Raw genomic sequence first — 18,393 nt, 5'->3', positions numbered from 1 at the left:
ACCCAAACTTGGACGTCTCTGCCTATATGATATAAATATTAGCCCCCTATCCAAATAAAAAAGAGCTTGGACGTCCTTGTCAGACATCCTTTTTATTTTTATTCATTTTCTAGTTTCCAACGACAAGAGAGGGATCAGCTGACTTGTGGCCTGGCAAATCCAGCAACAGCTCCGGTTACAGGTAAAAAGAATTCTCGTATTCATTCGAATCCGGTGGATAGGAACCGGTTCTCATCCATACGAAAAAACTATGTCTAGCATCGTATTATATCCAGTTTTCTACGAATATAGAAATGTACAATCATAAGATTAAAACCAGTATTTTTGGCCCGTGCCTTCGGCATCTCAGGGCTAAAAAAACTGGTTTTAATCTTAAGATTGTACATTCTATATCCGCGGAAAGCCGTTTATAATACGATGAAAGAAATAACTATTATTTCACATTATTTGTCTTAAAGTTATTCGCAAAGCTTTCAAGTGCAAAAAGCATGGTGTTTCTACTTTTCTGTACTATTGGTTAAAAAGTTTGGACACTACTAGTCTGAAATTATTTCATTAAAAGTTTTTTTTTTAGGTACCACGGGGGCGAGGTTGTATCTACTATGAACCTAAACATTCCATCCAACATGAAAACTTATATTTTTGAGGCCTTGGTCAATAAGGTAAACATTTTATACCTGTCTATACAATAATTTGGAAGCTTTTTATAGTGACTATAAAACATGACGTCATACTGGCCTTTAACTGGCCTGCCATTGATAATTTATTCTGTGTATTGGCCTGCCATTGGTCAATTGAATTTTGTATTTTATGACATTATGTTTTATAGGCTTTATAAAGAGCTTCATATTTTGTGGCCAGTTTTTATCAGATTTTTTTTTTTTTTTTGACAACGTATTAAGATGTATGTTTTTTCGTAATTATGAAACATGAAATCACTAGAATATGTTTTGTCGTATTCATTCGAATCCGGTGGATAGGAACCGGTTCTCATCCATACGAAAAAACTATGTCTAGCATCATATTATATCCAGCTTTCTACGAATATAAAAATGTACAATCATAAGATTAAAAACAGTTTTTTAGCCGGAGCCTTCGGCACCACGGGGCTAAAAAAACTGGTTTTAATCTCATAATTGTACTTTCTATATCCGCGGAAAGCCGTTTATAATACGATGCGAGAAATAACTATTCCAGGTATTTATGCAGCAAGATGATGTCTATCTGTCATAGTAGTATGATGTATATGTGTCTGTCTCTATGAAATTTTAGCATTTCTTGACTTTTTTATATGTAAATTTTTCATTTTAAAAAATTGCATAAGTTTTTATTATCAATCATCGTTGTATATTTCTAATTTTCTAATATTTATTTACGCAATGAACTTTTATAAGTATTTTACCACGACATGTTAACAAATTATATATTTTTAAAGGATCGAGCCCAGTTGTGGGACAACATGGAGTTCTGGGAGGACGTATTTCTAGATACAGTAGCTCAGGTGGGATTATAGAGTTGCTTTGCTTTTATCATTTAGAAGCTTTGCCATTTTAACTTAATGAGTTTAGATAACATAGCATAGTAGAGCATTAATTAAACAAGTTAATTTTAGTCATATCAATCAAGGACTCAATTACATCCAAGGGGGGGGGGTGTTAAAGGGGTAATTACCCCCCTCCCATTGAAATTTTTCCCCCACCCCTCCAATTTAAAAAAGCTTGGACGTCCTCTATGATATAAAGATTACCCCCCCCCCCCCCCAAATAATAGAAGCTTTTTATTTGGAAGGGAGCCATACCCCCCCCCCCCCTCCCTCCGTTCCCCTGGGATAATATATAAATTTGTTAAACTAAGGCTTTTAAACCAAGACACTAAGCGTCAAAATAAATTTTGGGTTGGTGATGTTTTTACAAGGTCGATTTATCTTCGAATTTTGTTAACCACCCACCCCCCCCCCTCCCCCCCCCTCCAAATAGTTGTAAACCTTTCTAGGACCCATAAGAAAATTCACTGTCAAGGAGAACTATGTCGGACCGGTCTAGCGTTTTTTTAAATCTTAAGCTACAGACAAAGATACAATGATAAGAAATGTGGTAAGTTATTAATATTTTAAGGAGAGAGATAGTTTGGGACTGAATACCTCGGTGAATGAGATGATGGATAGATACAGGTATCAAATACTTAATTTAAATAATAGTCAAAAACCATCCACATGACGAAAAAAAGCTTCCCTTAAAAACATCCTAAATCCAAGGAAAAAGGAAAATGTGATTCTGAAAAACAATTCTAAAGGAATATTTGCCCCACAACTCCCTTCCCCCTTTCCTCCCCTCTTACCCACCCCTCTTCAGTTACATCAAAAAACACCACCACTTACTTCAAAGGTTTCGTGATTTTTTTTTAGAATTGATTGTTAAAATAGCTAGCCTGACTAAATCAAGCAAGCCATTTCGGAAATTTTTTTATTAGACAATAAAAAATATTTTTCTAGTATGGCTTCGAAACCGATTAATATCCGCTGGATTAGAACCGGTTCTCAGCCATACTGAAAAATCATGTATAGCATCATATTATACGAATATTAAAATAAAAAATCATATAACAAAACCAGCTTTGCCAGCCCGAACCTTCGGCCCCTCAGGTTTAACAAAACTGTTTTTTTTTGTGCTATAATAGCATCAATCATAGGAGGATAGGTCAGTTGAAGATGCATGATTTCCTCCCCATTTTTTTATAAATAAAACTACTATGTAAAAAATGCAATTAACCTTCCCCTAAGAATTTTAAACGTATTTATATTATTGGGGGGTAGCAGCAGCTATGGTCCATTTATAATATTTATCACGATTGGTGGGCTAACCCTTACGTTGGGCTAAACACTAAATAAGCTTAAATAACAATCAGAACCCATCTGAACCTAACCTGACAAAATATTAAGTTTAATAAATAAGGATAACTTATCAATTTTGTTAATTACCAGCAGTTTGATCACAACAAAGCATTTGATAAAATAAATTTCCAAATCGATTTTAAGGAAATTTGTTTTGGAAATGGAACTTATTAAATAATTATTATGCCTCAGCTCCACTTTAACCAAATGACTGCGAAACGAGTTAATGACTAATGACTTCAGGGGGCTGTGTGATATTGAACGGCGGCGGCTGGAGGAGGAGGAGGACAGAATCCTCGCGACTGTCCTGTACAACATCACCGCCTTCATGGTCATGATGGCCGTCAACAAGAATGAAATTAAGCTAAAGGTAAATAGCATCTTATATATTAATATGACAACATCCATAAAAAAGAAGCTCTGAAATCAAGCTATAGAACAAATGAACATGAACACTTGTCAAAACTTAAGAAGCAGAATATTATTTGATTTTAAGGTAAACACTCGTATTTTTTTGATAGATTTGCTGCAAAATTGTGTAAATATAGGATTCTGTTTAAGAACATTTATAGGATATGATTATTTGGATGCTTTGCATAAAATATTGTGTTGTCCTAGGAATCATTATTCCAAAAATTAGAAGAATAGTATAATTGTTGTCAAAAAAATCAGCATGTTTAAAAAGGACGTGCGCACTTTCTGGTAACGAATATAGAGTTGCTACGCTTTCTTTATCGTACCTAACTGTTATAGCAATCATCATGTAAAGTTGATATCGATAAGACAATTCTAACTTGTCTGAATTAACGAAAAGAGTTGACCGTTACGGACGATCGGACTGATCCTAATTATAGAAAAGCTTCGCTTTTAACAAAAATGAAATTACGCTAAAGGTAATTATTATTTTATTTACTTGTGTTGTTTTTACATCATCAATGAATAATGGCATACAAATTGAAATACTAGATTACCATCATTTCGATAATATGCACAAATAAGACAATGGACGATAAATTGGCCCATGATAAATTAAATATTCCCCCCTCTACAGATTAAAATTATTGGTTGAAAAGATTGGACATTCTTAGTTTGAACCATCTTTTTAAAATGCAATGAAATGATCTAACGAATAAGAAAAGTACCAGTGTAATTTATTGTTCAATGTTCCATCCCTCCCTCATTAAAAGAATAAAGATGTAAGATAAATGTATGTTTGAACTAGGGTTGGGCCGGATATCCGGCTGATTTATAATGCCTGATATCCTGTTCCGGCCGGATATTTGGCCAACGTTCGATATCCGGCAATTTACCGGATATCCGGCCGGATATCCGGATAACTATACAATCAAAGGAATTTATTATTTCTTAGTCGTTGTTCAAATGATTGGGCACTTTTTAAAAGCGAAGCTTTTCTATAATTAGGGTCCGTCCGTCCGTCCGAGATAGTTAGCTTTTCTTCGTTAATTTAGGCATGTTAGAATTGTCCTATCGATTTCAAACTCTGCATGGTGATTCCTGTAGCGAAGCGTAGCAACTTTATAATCATTACCAGAATGTCCGTACGTCTATTTTAAACATGTTGATTTTTTAAATTTTTTAATACAAATTTTTTATGTGATAAAAACATCCGATTGATCTGATTTTTTTATTACTGATTCCTATTACAATAAGGTACAATATTATGAGCGAAGCATCTCTATAATCAAGTATTAAAAATGTCCTTACACAGAATTCTGTATTTAAGAAGTTTTGCAACAAATTTACGTTGGTATAATTTTGTCAAACCTTATATTTTCATATTTTGTATATTCAGTTCTGACACTCAACAAAAGTTAATGTTCGTCTGTCATATCGTTTCAGAGCTTCGCTTTTATGGATGTTGTCATCCTTGTTAAGAACCAAAGTATTGCTTGATTTAATTCACTTATATACGAAAAAAATCATTTTGGTAGTTTTGAAACTTGTTTTTCCAAAAAGTTTTAAAAGAACACAGTAAAAGTGTCTGACTATGACGTCAGAAAAAAATAACAATTAACCAATGAGAAGCCAGTATTCACAATGGTAAATATATAGCGGCCTCTCATTGGTTAGTTGTTAATTTTTTCTGATGTCATAGTCAGACACTTTTACTGTTTTTGTTGAAAAACCATAAAATGAAAAAATCTTGTATAATAGTACGATTTTTTAAAAATAAAACAAATATAAAATATGGTGTTGACTTGTAGTAATTGTAATATATTGTGTATACAGAATATAAATTTCCGAACCAATATATTTTCAATACAAAATTACGTCCTTTCCACGAGTAATGGATAATAAATAAAGAAATTCAATCATTGGAAATTAAAATAGCAATAGTTGTTTTTTTACATATTAATAGCCAAAAAATAACGCCTTGTATCGACAGTCGTTTGCATATTTCATCATCATCATTGCCTCTTAATTCTTGTTAGAACATAGGCCACGCACAATGGCTCTCCAATCTTCATTGGATTAGGCACTGATTTTGAGGCATTGCTGAAATAAAAAGAAAACAGTAAAAGTGTTGAACTATGACGTCAGAAAAAATTAACAATTAACCATTGAGAGGCCGCTATATACAGTATACGTTACGAAAAATGACCGGTTTTTAAAATGGTCTAGCCCCCCCTGTAATGAAGTTGTAACCCTATTTTTTTGTTTGTGTGATCTTTATATAAATGTATAATGGTGTTTGTTGCGGTAAATTAGATCAAAGAACATTTTCCGACATTCAGCAGGCTATGAAAGAAAATATTCAAAATGAAAAAATTCCGACCCTAATGTATTTTAATTGAATTTTGGTTAAGCCGAAATATCATAGATCTTGAGGTCTTGATACTTACTTTTGGGGCTTAAATGACTTGTATGAGAGCTAGGAAGTCGGGTAAGAGGTCTATGGAAGCAAAATTTTATGCTGAAGATAAAACTCGACACAACCCCTATGCTTATTTCAATTTTACTATGTGATTTTTCGGCTTAAGTAAAATTTACTTTTAAAAATAAGGGTCTAAATTTTTTCATTTTGAATTTCTGCTTTTATAGCCTGCTGAATGTCTGAAAATGTTCTTTGATCTAATTTACCGCAACAAACACCATTATACATGTATATAAAGATCACACATACAAAAAATAGGGTTAAAACTTCATTACAGGGGGGGCTAGATCATTTTAAAGACCAGTCATTTTTCATAACATATACTGTATTTTACCACTGTGAATACTGGCTTCTTATTGGTTAATTGTTAATTTTTCCTGACGTCATAGTTCGACACTTTTACTGTTTTCAAATAAAAATTTGCTTTCAGTTTACTTAGGAGTTTCCTCCTTCATTCAGGTTGTTGTTTGGTCTTCCTGGTTTTCTCTTTCCTTGGTGATTACACGTCAAGGCTTGTGCCCCAAGATGTAATTTAAAAAAAAATATTTTTTTAAAGCTGAAGGTTTCAAAACATATTTTTGTAAGAACTATCCTTCAGGCACCCCTGATTTGCCTAGTATGAGCATGATCTGGTAATATCTTTGATCAATATCAATTCAATTTAGTTTCAAAGTTAGCTCAATTCCTCTCCCTCGATATAAAAATATATACTTTTTAGAAGCGAAGCTTTTCTATAATAATGGTCGGTCCGTACGTCCTTACGTCCGTAACGGTTTGGTCTTATCGTTAATCTAAACAGGTAAGAAGTGTTCTATCGCTTAATAGGTAGGTACGACTTAGTAAACGCAGCAACTCTATTATCGTTACCAGAAAGTCCGTCCGTCCATTTGAAAAATGCTATTTTTAAAATTTTTTGACAACTAATTTTTGTATCTTAAAATAATCCGATTCATCTGATTTTTGGAATACCGATTCCTATTACAATGAGGTACAGTGTGATAAGCGAAGCATATCTATAATCAAGTCCTAAAAATTTAAGTATGTCCTTAAACATTTTAAGCTGTTTTGCAATAAATTTACTTAAAATTTTGGTTTTATTTATTCACTTCTACAAATGTTAATGTTCGTTTGGTCTTCTATTTTAGAGCTTCGGTTTTATGGATGTTATCGTCATTGTTTTTCAATGTGTAGTTTTATACTTTTTAAAAGCGAAGCTTTTCTATAATTAGGGCTGGTTCGTATTTCAAACTTTTTATGATGATTCCAGTTACAATTATTAAGCATGTTGATTTAAACCTATTTGAATAAACTTATTTACTGCATTTTTGGAATATTAATTCCTTGGACGTTTAGGCACTCTTAAGCAAATATTTTGTTACTCTACAAGTGTTATTTTGCGTTTGTCCGAACATCTGATCTGTTGAATTTTGCTTTTTAAATGTTGTCATCCTTGTTATTTAAAAAAAAACGAAGGTTTCGTGATTTTAAAGGAAATACCACTAGTTCTAAAACAAAGTAAGTAGTTAAAAGTCCGTGGCATTATCGTACATTTTAGCATTATGACTGCTGGTCATCCAAGAGTTGTCGGGTTTGAGTCTGTGCCACACTGCGTCCTACTAGAGACGTTAACAATGGTACATTCTGCTGCTGTCTGGCATATTATACTAAGCTTTAGATTTGGGGGAATGCCTTGATCCGCTAACAGGTGAAACGTATTACCATGCACAGTAAGGACCCCCAGACAAAGGTAGTGCAATAAAATGGTTAGTTCTCTGTTCGATGCTACTTAACCTAATATCCTATAGGGGCGTTAGATTGATGCATCTTATGTAAAGCTAATGATGGTTTTGCGTTCTCTTGATGATCGCTGAAATAAATAAATTATTTTTATTTTAGATTCGGCGCCTGCTGGGAAAGAGTCATATTGGTCTGGTTCATGCCCAACAAATTTATCAACTTTTGGACAATATTAACAAACTGAAAGCAAACGATATAGACCTCAAGGTTGGTGTTTTAGTGTAGGGTTGGGCTGGATATTCGGTTTGGCCGGATATCCGGCCATTTTCAATATCCGGCCGATATCCTGATATTGAAACTATCCGGATACCAGATATCTGGCTTATTTTCAATGCCGGATATCCGGTTATTCGGACTGATATCCGGTAATTTGTCGGATATCTAACGTTGTTCAGATATCCGGCCGGTACCGGTTTTCCGGCCAAAAAAGTATCCGGCCCAACCCTATTTTAGTGTACTAGAAATTGTGCATATTTAATATACTATTAAATTATAAGAATCTTAGCTAATTTCTTTCGGAAAAGTGGAGGTACCGGGATACCCTCATGAAAAATAGTTAAAAACCTTTCCGGGTTCTATAAAAAATTTCACTGTAGAGTATATCCGTGTTGGTCTAGCTAAGGATATTTTACAACAAACATATTTACCCCTTACAGTCGGGCCCCTTGCCGCACCTTAATCAGTCGGGGGGGGGGGGGGCGTTCAACGCCCCCCCTTATTATCTCAGTTCCTATTAAAGCTAGAGGGCTAAACAATTTTGTGCAAGTCCCCTGTGTTATGATGAATTTCCGACCTTAAGTAAGTCAAGGTCAATTTTCGCTTCCTTCACCCTTTTATTTAACAACCTTTGTTTTTAGGTTCTTTTTTACTTATAAATTTCAAACGGCTGTAATTTTTTTATTTTTGAAGCTAGAATAAAATTTTTTTTGCAGAAAATGTTTATCTTTATGTAAATTTTATATTTGAAATATTAAAATATAATTTCAGCGGCCGCAGTTGTACTTGGCAGCTGCCAGCCGCCGCAGTCGGCGGTCGGCGGGAAAACGGCGGTGGATCTTTATGAAACTTTAATACATTATATAGACATGTAAGATAAGCTTAAGTTTGAAATTTGAAGTCTCTAAGTCAAAAAATTGCGGCCACAGTAGCCTTTTAAAGATTTCTGGAGACCTGGAGGATCAGGACCTGCAGGATCATACCTGGAACCTAAAATTGACTTGAACACCTGTATTTAATGTACTACTAGAGGATATTTTAGTATTTTGGTAAGATAAAATGCTTTGTTTCAGTCAAAAAAAAATATTTTTGCTCTTTGTCTGGATGACCCTGCCATCCTGTGCCCGCCAGGATGGAGATATTCAAAAAATTTCAACTCTCAGTTATGTCTCATACCCACACTTAAAAAGTCACGCAGTTTGGGCTCTTTATCTTTCACACACAGAAAATGAGATAGAAAAAACCGGATGGGGGGGCGTTCAACGCCCCCCCCCCCCGACCGTTAAGGGTTAAGTATTGAGTTTTTTTTGTCTGTAGCATAAGATTTCATAAAACTGCTGAACCGATTGAGTTCTCCGTCTTAAGGAAGCTTACGGGATGGTTTAAGGCTTTTTTAGTTTTAGAATAAAGTGTTACCCCATTCCTCCTTTTTTTAATACATATTCATTTCACAAGAATAAAAGGGCGAAATAAACAAAAACATAAAAAACTAAAATCTATTTATTTTTAGCCGTTGATCTCGAGAAGGTCCAAGAAACAGAGCTTTAGTGTACACGCGGGTACTGATAGTTCTGGAGAATTATTATACCTGGAGGTAAGGATATTGTTCTACATTTGAATACTTTATATGGAAACTATTCTACACATGAGGACTCATAGTTCTGGAGACTTATTATACCTGGAGGTAAGAATATTATTCTACATTTGAGCACTTTATGTGGATACTATTCTACACATGAGGACTCATAGTTCTGGAGAATTATTATACCTGGAGGTAAGAATATTATTCTACATTTGAGTACTTAATATGGATACTATTCTACACATGAGGACTCATAGTTCTCAGGGATAAGGGATAGGAAACCTGGCCATAAATTAGGTCTCGGCCTGGTTTTGAAAGGGATCATGCAACTTTTACCATTTGCCTAATTTAATGACCTTACTGGCGGACGGCTCATATTGGCTACCGCTCTAAACCAATAGTGTTCTGTGATTTGGGCTTGTTTTGTATCAACCAATCACCAATTGGCGGCGCCAATTGGTGATTGGTTGATACAAAACAAGCCCAAATCACAGATGGCGGAAATTTTAGAAGCAGACAATTCTAGAAAAAATAATGATTTCGTCTGCTACGAAAAAATAAATATAAATGGTGTTAGATCACATTAGTTTAATTATTAAATCTGCTTAGAGTTAAACATTAAAAAAGGGCCATATAGAAAAAACAAAAATAACGGGATTATTTTTTTGGAAAGAAGGTAGCTACGAATTTTCATTTGGTAGTTTATAAATTAGATGTTGTATTTTGAATTTTAAAAATTTAGTACGGAATTGATACAACACATTAACCCTAATTTTTGTACAATACAACACAGTACGGATATATCATTACATTATAGTATCCAAAGAACTTGATAGAATGTTACCCAAGTGCATATTTATTTATTTATTTTGAATTTTAATTAGCAATGAAATTTTCAAATAAAATTTTTACTGATTAATAAAAATGCTAATAATACAAACTAAAATCTGTCTGAGGGAAACCCAACGATAGCTTTCTGACAGTTCAAATTACCAAAGTAAAAAATAAAAATTTTGGGAGAGAAAAAACTTCATTTTAACAAAAGCCATCAATATATAGGTTTATAAAAAGTTATGTTTTTTACTTTAAACTAACTACCTGAATTTGATTCTATACTTTATCTACACACACACACACAGCTTTTTCATTAGCGTTTAGGATGAACCACTGCGTTGTGATGTATAGTCCCTTTCTTCCTGACTTGAGAGCAATGTATGTATTTTGTATATTAGCTTTTAGTTCTTGTGTCAACCGTTTCGGAGCAAGACATTGCTCTGCAACACGACACGAACATAAAAGTGAATAGTTGCCATAATATTTAATATTATTATTGTATGTTTAACTTGTCTTGAATTAATACACTTTATTAGAATATTTAGCTGTTTGTTCTTGCTATTATTACACGTCATTTTGGCGCAGTAGTGTAGTACGAATCTATAGCTCAGATTTTCTTTTAATTGTATTATTTCTTTGCTTTTGGTTTTTGTTCAGGATGTTTGCAGTGACCAGGATGGACATTGCTGAGTGGAGGAAGATGTCTCAGGAGGAGAAGGATGTGTATATGGTTGTGTATAAGGATGTGTATATGGTTCATGCGATTAATGCTCTTAGGACTAAAATTGATAATGTGGCGGTGGAGTTGGGTGGGCGTATAGCGCCCCTGGAGACTAGCATTCAAGAGTTGACGGATAATGTTACTACTAGTGCTGCGGTTACTAGACTGGCTACTCGTATGGACGATTTAGAAGATCGCCTTAATAAGGTGGTGGTGCCTAGTGTTGATAATGATATCAAAACCGAGAATGTGACGGTTGTTGATGAGTTTATGACTGGCCAGCAGCGAATTTTGGATAGAATTGCCCAGCAGAATAGTTTGAATACCCAGCAGAATAGTTTGAATAACTCTATGCCTTGGCAGAGGACGGCTGGAGGATCTGTACCAGAGGAGAAGCCTAAATTGTTTGCTAGTGGTTCTCGAACTATTTTTGGTGGAATGCAAGATCATGAAGATAAGATCGAAGCTCGAACTGCTAATGAAAAATTTTGTTTCCTTGAACAAGAAAGTTTGGTGGTGTTGCCAACACTTTCTATGGACAATTTCAAAGCTCCAATTGCTAATGAAAAATTTTGTTTCCTTGAACAAGAAAGTTTGGTGGTGTTGCCAAACAGGTTAGGGGGGGGAGAGTGTATAGGTGGAGAGGACCAGGTAACAGTCAAGGAGATGGTGAACCAGGTCGAACCTCTGGAGGAGGAGAGACATGTGATGCTGGACCAGGTCGAATTCCTGGACCAGTTATGCTTGAAGAATGGAGAGATGGTGAACCAGGTCGAACCCCTGGTGAAGGAGAGATATGTGATGGTTAAGAACACCATGTCACCATTCTGTCCATTGAAGGACACCACGACACCATCCTGTCTAGTGAAGGACAACATGTGGGTGGAGGACACCAACATAATGTCCAGGGAAAGATATGTGCCGCCCTGGACATGTACTATGTTGGTGGAGGACACCATGAAAGGGGAAAAGGTGCCGCCCTGGACATTGCAGGACAACATGTGGGTGGAGGACACCAACATAATGTCCAGGGAAAGATATGTGCCGCCCTGGACATGTACTAGGTTGGTGGAGGACACCATGAAAGGGGAAAAGGTGCCGCCCTGGACATGTATCAGCAGGGAGAGAAGGATAGACATGTGTTGTTAAAAAATACATCCTTTTATAGTTTGTTTTTACAGGGAGACGAGGACAGTTGAGTATTGTTAAAAATTGTTAAAAATGTCTCTCTACAGTTTATTCCATGTCATCCTTTTATAGTTTGTTTTTACAGGGAGACGAGGACAGTTGAGTATTGTTAAAAATTGTTAAAAATGTCTCTCTACAGTTTATTCCTTTCTACAATTTGCAGGGAAGCAAGGATTACATGTATTGTAAACAAGGACAGACGTATATTGTTAGACATGTATTTCTTTCTATAGCTCATTCAGGACAGACGTGTATTGATTAAACGAGTATTTCTTTCTACAATTTGCAGGGAAGAAGGATTTTCTCTACAGTTTTGGATTGTATCAGCAGGATATACATGTACTACGGCGATTTGACGGCGGTGTGGCGGCGATCGATTTTTGTAGTTTTGCAATTAAGATATCTATAATTGAATAAGTTTTGTATCTGATAGATTTGACGGCTTATAAAAATGTATAGAAGTTGTGCTTCTGGAAGTATTTTTATTGAGGAAATAAAACTCATTATTTGTGGAGCAACTTTTTCTATAATGAACGAAAATTTATCTGCTATTGTTATATCCATGTATATTACTGATCTAACTCGGAGATGTTATGTTACAAATCATATAGATTATTTGTGGAGCAACTTTTTCTAGAATGAACGAAAATTTATCTGCTATTGTTATATCCATGTATATTACTGATCTAACTTGGAGATGTTATGTTACAAATCATATAGATTACTTGTGGAGCAACTTTTTCTAGAATGAACGAAAATTTATCTGCTATTGTTATATCCCTATATATTACTGATCTTACTCGATTTTTTGGGAATGAACGTCAATTTATTTTCCATTGTTGTATCCATTGCTAATCAATGTAGATCTCTGATATTATTCGAATTAGTGGGATAAATGTTAATTTATCTGCCATTGTGGTGTCCATGCACAAGGTTAGAATTTATAACATATAATTTGGAAAGTGCTGACATTGTTTAAATAATAAGGAGAGAAACGAAGCAACTCTATAAAGTTTGTGATGGAAAATAATTTGATTTATGGTAATTATTTGAATTCTGGAAATATAACATTTTGTTAACTATTGAATACGAGTTTATGAGATTATGTTATTATGAAAATCAAAATATATGCATTTATTTTTTTTTTTTTTTGTTACACTGGAATTGGATATTTGGATATATTTATTTTTGTTTCAGACTATTGTGGTGTCTAACAGAGATAAGAATAATAAAAAAAAATTGAAGATGGATTAATTTCAACGAAAATAGGAATACAATTTTGTAAAATTGTTAATGGAAGAAAATTGATTTTATTAAATGTTAAAATCGTGATTTTATGAAAATTGGATAAAAATTTGAAATTAGATACTTTAAAAGGTATTAGAATTTTGATGAAAGGCTGTAAATTGTTTTAAAAGTTGAGTCAGTTATTATGGTTCTAAGTATTTAATTTTAAAACAATTATATTGCGGTTTATGTATAAATAAGAGTAAAGCTACTCTTAAGTTTATATGTATGGAAACAAAATATTTTGAATATGGTTAAAATGTGCTATGAATAATAACGATTGTACTTGCGTGAAGATAGATATGTGATCTTTGATCTGTGATATATTATTCATAGTACGAAATTTCTATTATAGATAGAACAGAAATTTTGTTTGTTTTGTTTTTGAATTTACGTTGATTTGGATTGATACATACTTGTTATCATGATCAGTAGAATGTGATATTTGATTGGTGGGCGGAATTTTTGTGGATTTAACTAGATTTATTTTAAACAATTAAATGGCGATTTAAGATTGGAATGCATAACTCAGCAAAAATTTTTAATGAAGCAAAAATTGTTATTCAGTATTTGATTATGATGTGAGAAAGAGAGAGAGAGAGAGAGTGAGTGAGAGATATGTGTGTAGAATTGGATTGTACAATGGACATATTATATGTGGATTAATTATGATATGTGTGCAGAATTGAAATGGACATATTATATATATATGAATAAATTATCGGAAATATTTGTATAGTAGGAAATGAATGTTATTGGAAATATTTGTATGGAGAGAAGAGAAAACTTGTTGATGTGTGTACAATGGATATATTATTTATGGATTTAGAGAAAACTTGTTGATGTGTGTACAATGGATATATTATTTATGGATGTTTGTTGAAAATAAAACTTTGTGCAAGTTTTGACAATAGATTTATTATATATAGGATTGTGTAGGGAAGAGATGTCTATTGTGTATATCTATATCCAATGATGGGTGATGCAATATAGATTAATACTAAATGTGTTGTTTAGACTTGGTGGTTAAATGTGCAAGTTTAGTTTGACTTATATATGACTTCTATTGTAATTGAAACGTTTTCGGATATGATGTATAAAAACAAAGATGACAGCATCCGTAAAAACGAAGCAATGGAATGGCAGGACAAATGGACATCAACACTTGTGTAGTGTCAAAATTAAATAATCAGAATATACGCGTATAAGATTCAATGCAAAATTGTAAGCAAATTTGTTTGTAATAAACAAGGAAGACAACATTAATAAAAGCGAAGTATTGAATGGTAGGACAAACGAACATCAACACTTGCATAGTGTCAGAACTGAATAATTTTTGTAAAAAACAAGGAAGACAACATTAACCAAAGCGAAGCATTGAATGGTAGGACAAACGAACATCAACACTTGTATAGTGTCAAAACTGAGAAAATAAGTGTATAAGAGTCGATGTAAAATTGTAAGTAAATTTGTTAAAAAAGAACTGATTGATACAGATTGATGTTTTACTTACATTTTATGAACTTGCTTATAGAGTGGCTTCGCTTGTAAACCGCTTAACACGTAGCACATCTACTTGTCGTTGGGTAGGTGATAGGTTTAAATCTCGGTCTGACACTGAGTCATAACTAACAAAGTTAAAAATGGTTCTCACTGCTACTATATCAGATACTTGAAGTAAATGAAGTAAATAGTTAGAAGTAAATAGTTAGAGTGAGGGAATGCCTTGGGCTAAAACAGGCGCAATTCAATACCATGCACAGTTAAAATATCTCGAAAAAGGTTGTGCATCTCAGAGTGTTGGTTGTCTGAAGGGTGATTGGATGCTTGACACTGTAATCATAAAATATTGTACTTTGTTGTCCCAGAAATCAATATACATCAAAACAATCAGATAAATAGATCATATGAAATTATTGACACCGCAATCATAAAGTATTGTGCTTTGTTGTCCCAGGAATCAATATACACCGAATCAATCGGATAATTAGATCATATAAAATTATTGGATAATTAGATATTTTAACTGTTTCGATTATAATGTTGAATTTTGTTGTTCCCGGAATTAGTATACAATCGGATAATTAGATCATATAGAAATTTGTGGTCAAATCAACATGTTTACAAATGGAAGTACGGACGTCATAGAAATGATTATAGTGTTGCTACGATTTCTAAATTGTACCTATCTGCTGCAGAAATCACCATGTAAAGTTCGAAATACAAAAAGTAGATAGATGTAAAGTATGGATGGGCGGACCGAATCTAATTATAGAAAAAAACAAATATATCAATAACACAGGGTGGTGAATCAAAATGGTCGTATGGATGGGCGGACCAAACCTCATTATAGGAGAAGCAACTATATAAATAACACAGGGTGGTGAATCAAATTGCACTCAAACTTGAAATTGAAACATTATGTGTTGCTCAATTTTGGATGAATCAAATTAAAGTGAATAGATGTGGGCGGATTTCAATCTATTTAAAAACTTGGAATATAATGAACGTATTGCGAAAGTTTTGGTGGATCAGAATAAAATGGAAGAATATTGAGGGGCGGATTGAAATCTACTAAAACTTGGAATTATAATGGATGTGTTAAGTTTTTGTTTAAGCTTAAATTTTATTAAGGACACTCGATATAGAATAGTATATATTGCGATTTAGTGATGTTGATTCAGCAAAATTATTTATGAAGCTTAGAATTTCATGAAGCAAAATTGTTATAATGCATTAGATATTTGAGTGGAGCTGTCTCTCTTCATGGAGAAGGGGGGTGGGCAATAATTTGGCAAGGAAAGTTTGCACTGTCTCTCGGAGTTGGTATGCGCAAGATGGGGTGGTGCAGAGAGGTAGCAGCAATGATGAGCAGGAGTTGGGTGTTGTGTGCGCAAAAGTTGAGCTGCGCAAGAAAGTGCTCTCAGATTGGTCGAAAAGAGGAGTAGTTGTGGTGGTTGAGATACAGTATTACCTGTTGATCGGCCGCAAGAGAAGTAGTTGGTGGTGACTGAAATATAGTTTTGAATTTGGCCATTGTTTTGTGTTGACATTGGTATTATTTGTAGGTGAGTGATTTGTTTTGTTTTATGATATAGTTAAAAGGTGTGAGAGAGAGTGGAGGCTGGTATATGATACACTTTGCTCTGACCGATTATATGTTGAATTGTTGGTGGAGAGAGAGTGGAGGCTGGTACAGGATACACTATGGTACATGACCAATTATATGTTGAATTTTATCGATATTAAAGGAGCATTATTTATGATTGTTTAGTAATTGGGTCAGTAATATTGTGAAACATGCTATTGCTGCTGTAGAATCTGTTTATAGATTAGATGTGAAGTCTGTTGAAGTTCAGAATGCTAAACAGGAAGCTAAAAAATAATGCGGTCAAGAAGCTTGGAGTATCACCAGGAAGGTAGATATTAAGTTCAAGGTTCCTGTATTCTCTGGCAACTATAAGGAGATTTAGTGATCATGAAAAGTACCTGAAGCTAACAACTGAGTGCTTGCACAAAACTCCAAAGGAAGCCTGTGCTGGATTGACAACATATTTGGAATGTATGGAGCTGCTGGAGTTTATGGATTTACTAATATTCTGTCTATTATGCAACAGAATATGTTTCCTCATGATGTACTAGAGCTGATGATGTTACAGATTAAATACTTGCAAACAATGATTGATGAAGCTATCTTTGAGCTTGAATATGATATCTTGCAAACAATGATTGATGAAGCTATCTTTGAGCTTGAATATGATATCTCTATATATGGGAAGACTATTACTGATCTTGGCAAGAAGAGTCTTAAATCAACCAGTAGTGGCAAATCATATGCAACTAATGATAGTACTGGTGATAGTGATGATCATAATCCTACTGAAGCAAGTCAATCTGTTGGTACTGGTGATAGTGATAATCATAATCCTACTGAAGCAAGTCAATCTGTTGATACTGTTGTTGCAACCCTTTCTCAACCTGTTATAAGTACTCCAATCAACAGTCCAACTGCTGCCAAGGAGAAGAAAAGTAATTTAGATTTATAGATTGCTAGATTTATAATAATTGTTGAAAAGTTTTGAAGACTTGGAGGTGTTAAATTTAAGCATTTAAGCAACAGTTGTGGATAATAAGACGTCGGAGAGTAGTTTTGAAGCTTAATTTGAAAATTGAGGATTTGTATGTCAAGGATAATGAAATAACATTGAGTTAAACGAAATATGTTGATATTGTAACATTTTTGAACAGATGTGCACAGTGTGCCAGAATAACGTAAATAAATGCACAGTGAGTCAGGTAGATACAAAGAGCTAAACGAATTATGTTGATATTTATTTTGAACAGATGTGCACAGTGTGTCAGGATGATGCAAATAAATGCACAGTGAGTCAGGTAGCTACAAAGAGATGTTTTTACAGTTGTCAAAATGAGAAGTATTTAGTTGATAGATAATGATATACAGAGATATACACCATGGGCTAGAAGCTATTGTGAAGTTGTGCAGAATTTTAAAATAGCATGCATTGTATCTTAAATATATTTATGACTGATAAAACGGATATTTGTAAGTTGTTAATACAGTGGGCAGTTAAAGTAAAATGCTGGTTAGTGAAACTTTAGCTGTTCTAAAGAAGGCGGGGCTTAAAGATGATGTGGCTGTTGTAGATTTGACTGCCAGGTTGGATATCTTACTTGTCAATAGCTGGTGTTTTTGTCGATAGTTAGTATTGAAAAACGAAATGGATCAGATTTCAAATCAATCTATGGCGAAGGTTTTGGTTGCTTTTGTTCGGCTGCAGTTTTCTCTGTGTTTGTTGTTTCTGTTCATTGTTTTCAACGTTATCATTGGTTGGAGTGTCGACAGTAGCATCATTGTTATAACGAAAATCATTGGCAGTTTCTGTATTTTGAATGACATGTCGATTTTTGGATTCTAACAGAGATGTTAATAGCAGTTATTGTGGTTGTCATTATTAGGCTTA

The 18,393-nt window shown here is 34.0% G+C and overlaps 1 protein-coding gene across 3 annotated transcripts in view; it reads left to right on the top strand.

The window, feature by feature from the left end:
- Window positions 1-18,393, top strand: part of LOC145319854 (MAP kinase-activating death domain protein-like) — a 70,033-nt gene that overhangs the window by 23,795 nt on the left and 27,845 nt on the right. For all 3 annotated transcript variants that reach the window (XM_080162257.1, XM_080162255.1, XM_080162256.1), the window contains 7 exons: window positions 114-181; window positions 575-662; window positions 1,436-1,501; window positions 2,115-2,170; window positions 3,134-3,260; window positions 7,683-7,790; window positions 9,310-9,393. In XM_080162257.1, coding sequence (XP_080018383.1) covers window positions 114-181; window positions 575-662; window positions 1,436-1,501; window positions 2,115-2,170; window positions 3,134-3,260; window positions 7,683-7,790; window positions 9,310-9,393 — 597 coding nt within the window. The remainder of the gene's footprint in view (window positions 1-113; window positions 182-574; window positions 663-1,435; window positions 1,502-2,114; window positions 2,171-3,133; window positions 3,261-7,682; window positions 7,791-9,309; window positions 9,394-18,393) is intronic.

Source organism: Acartia tonsa, chromosome 5 (genome assembly GCF_053477335.1).
Source record: "Acartia tonsa isolate MP-2025a chromosome 5, ASM5347733v1, whole genome shotgun sequence".
In the NCBI taxonomy this organism is placed as follows: domain Eukaryota; kingdom Metazoa; phylum Arthropoda; class Copepoda; order Calanoida; family Acartiidae; genus Acartia; species Acartia tonsa.
Note: the sequence above shows the minus strand (reverse complement) of the source record. Positions and strands in the feature narration are given on the sequence as shown.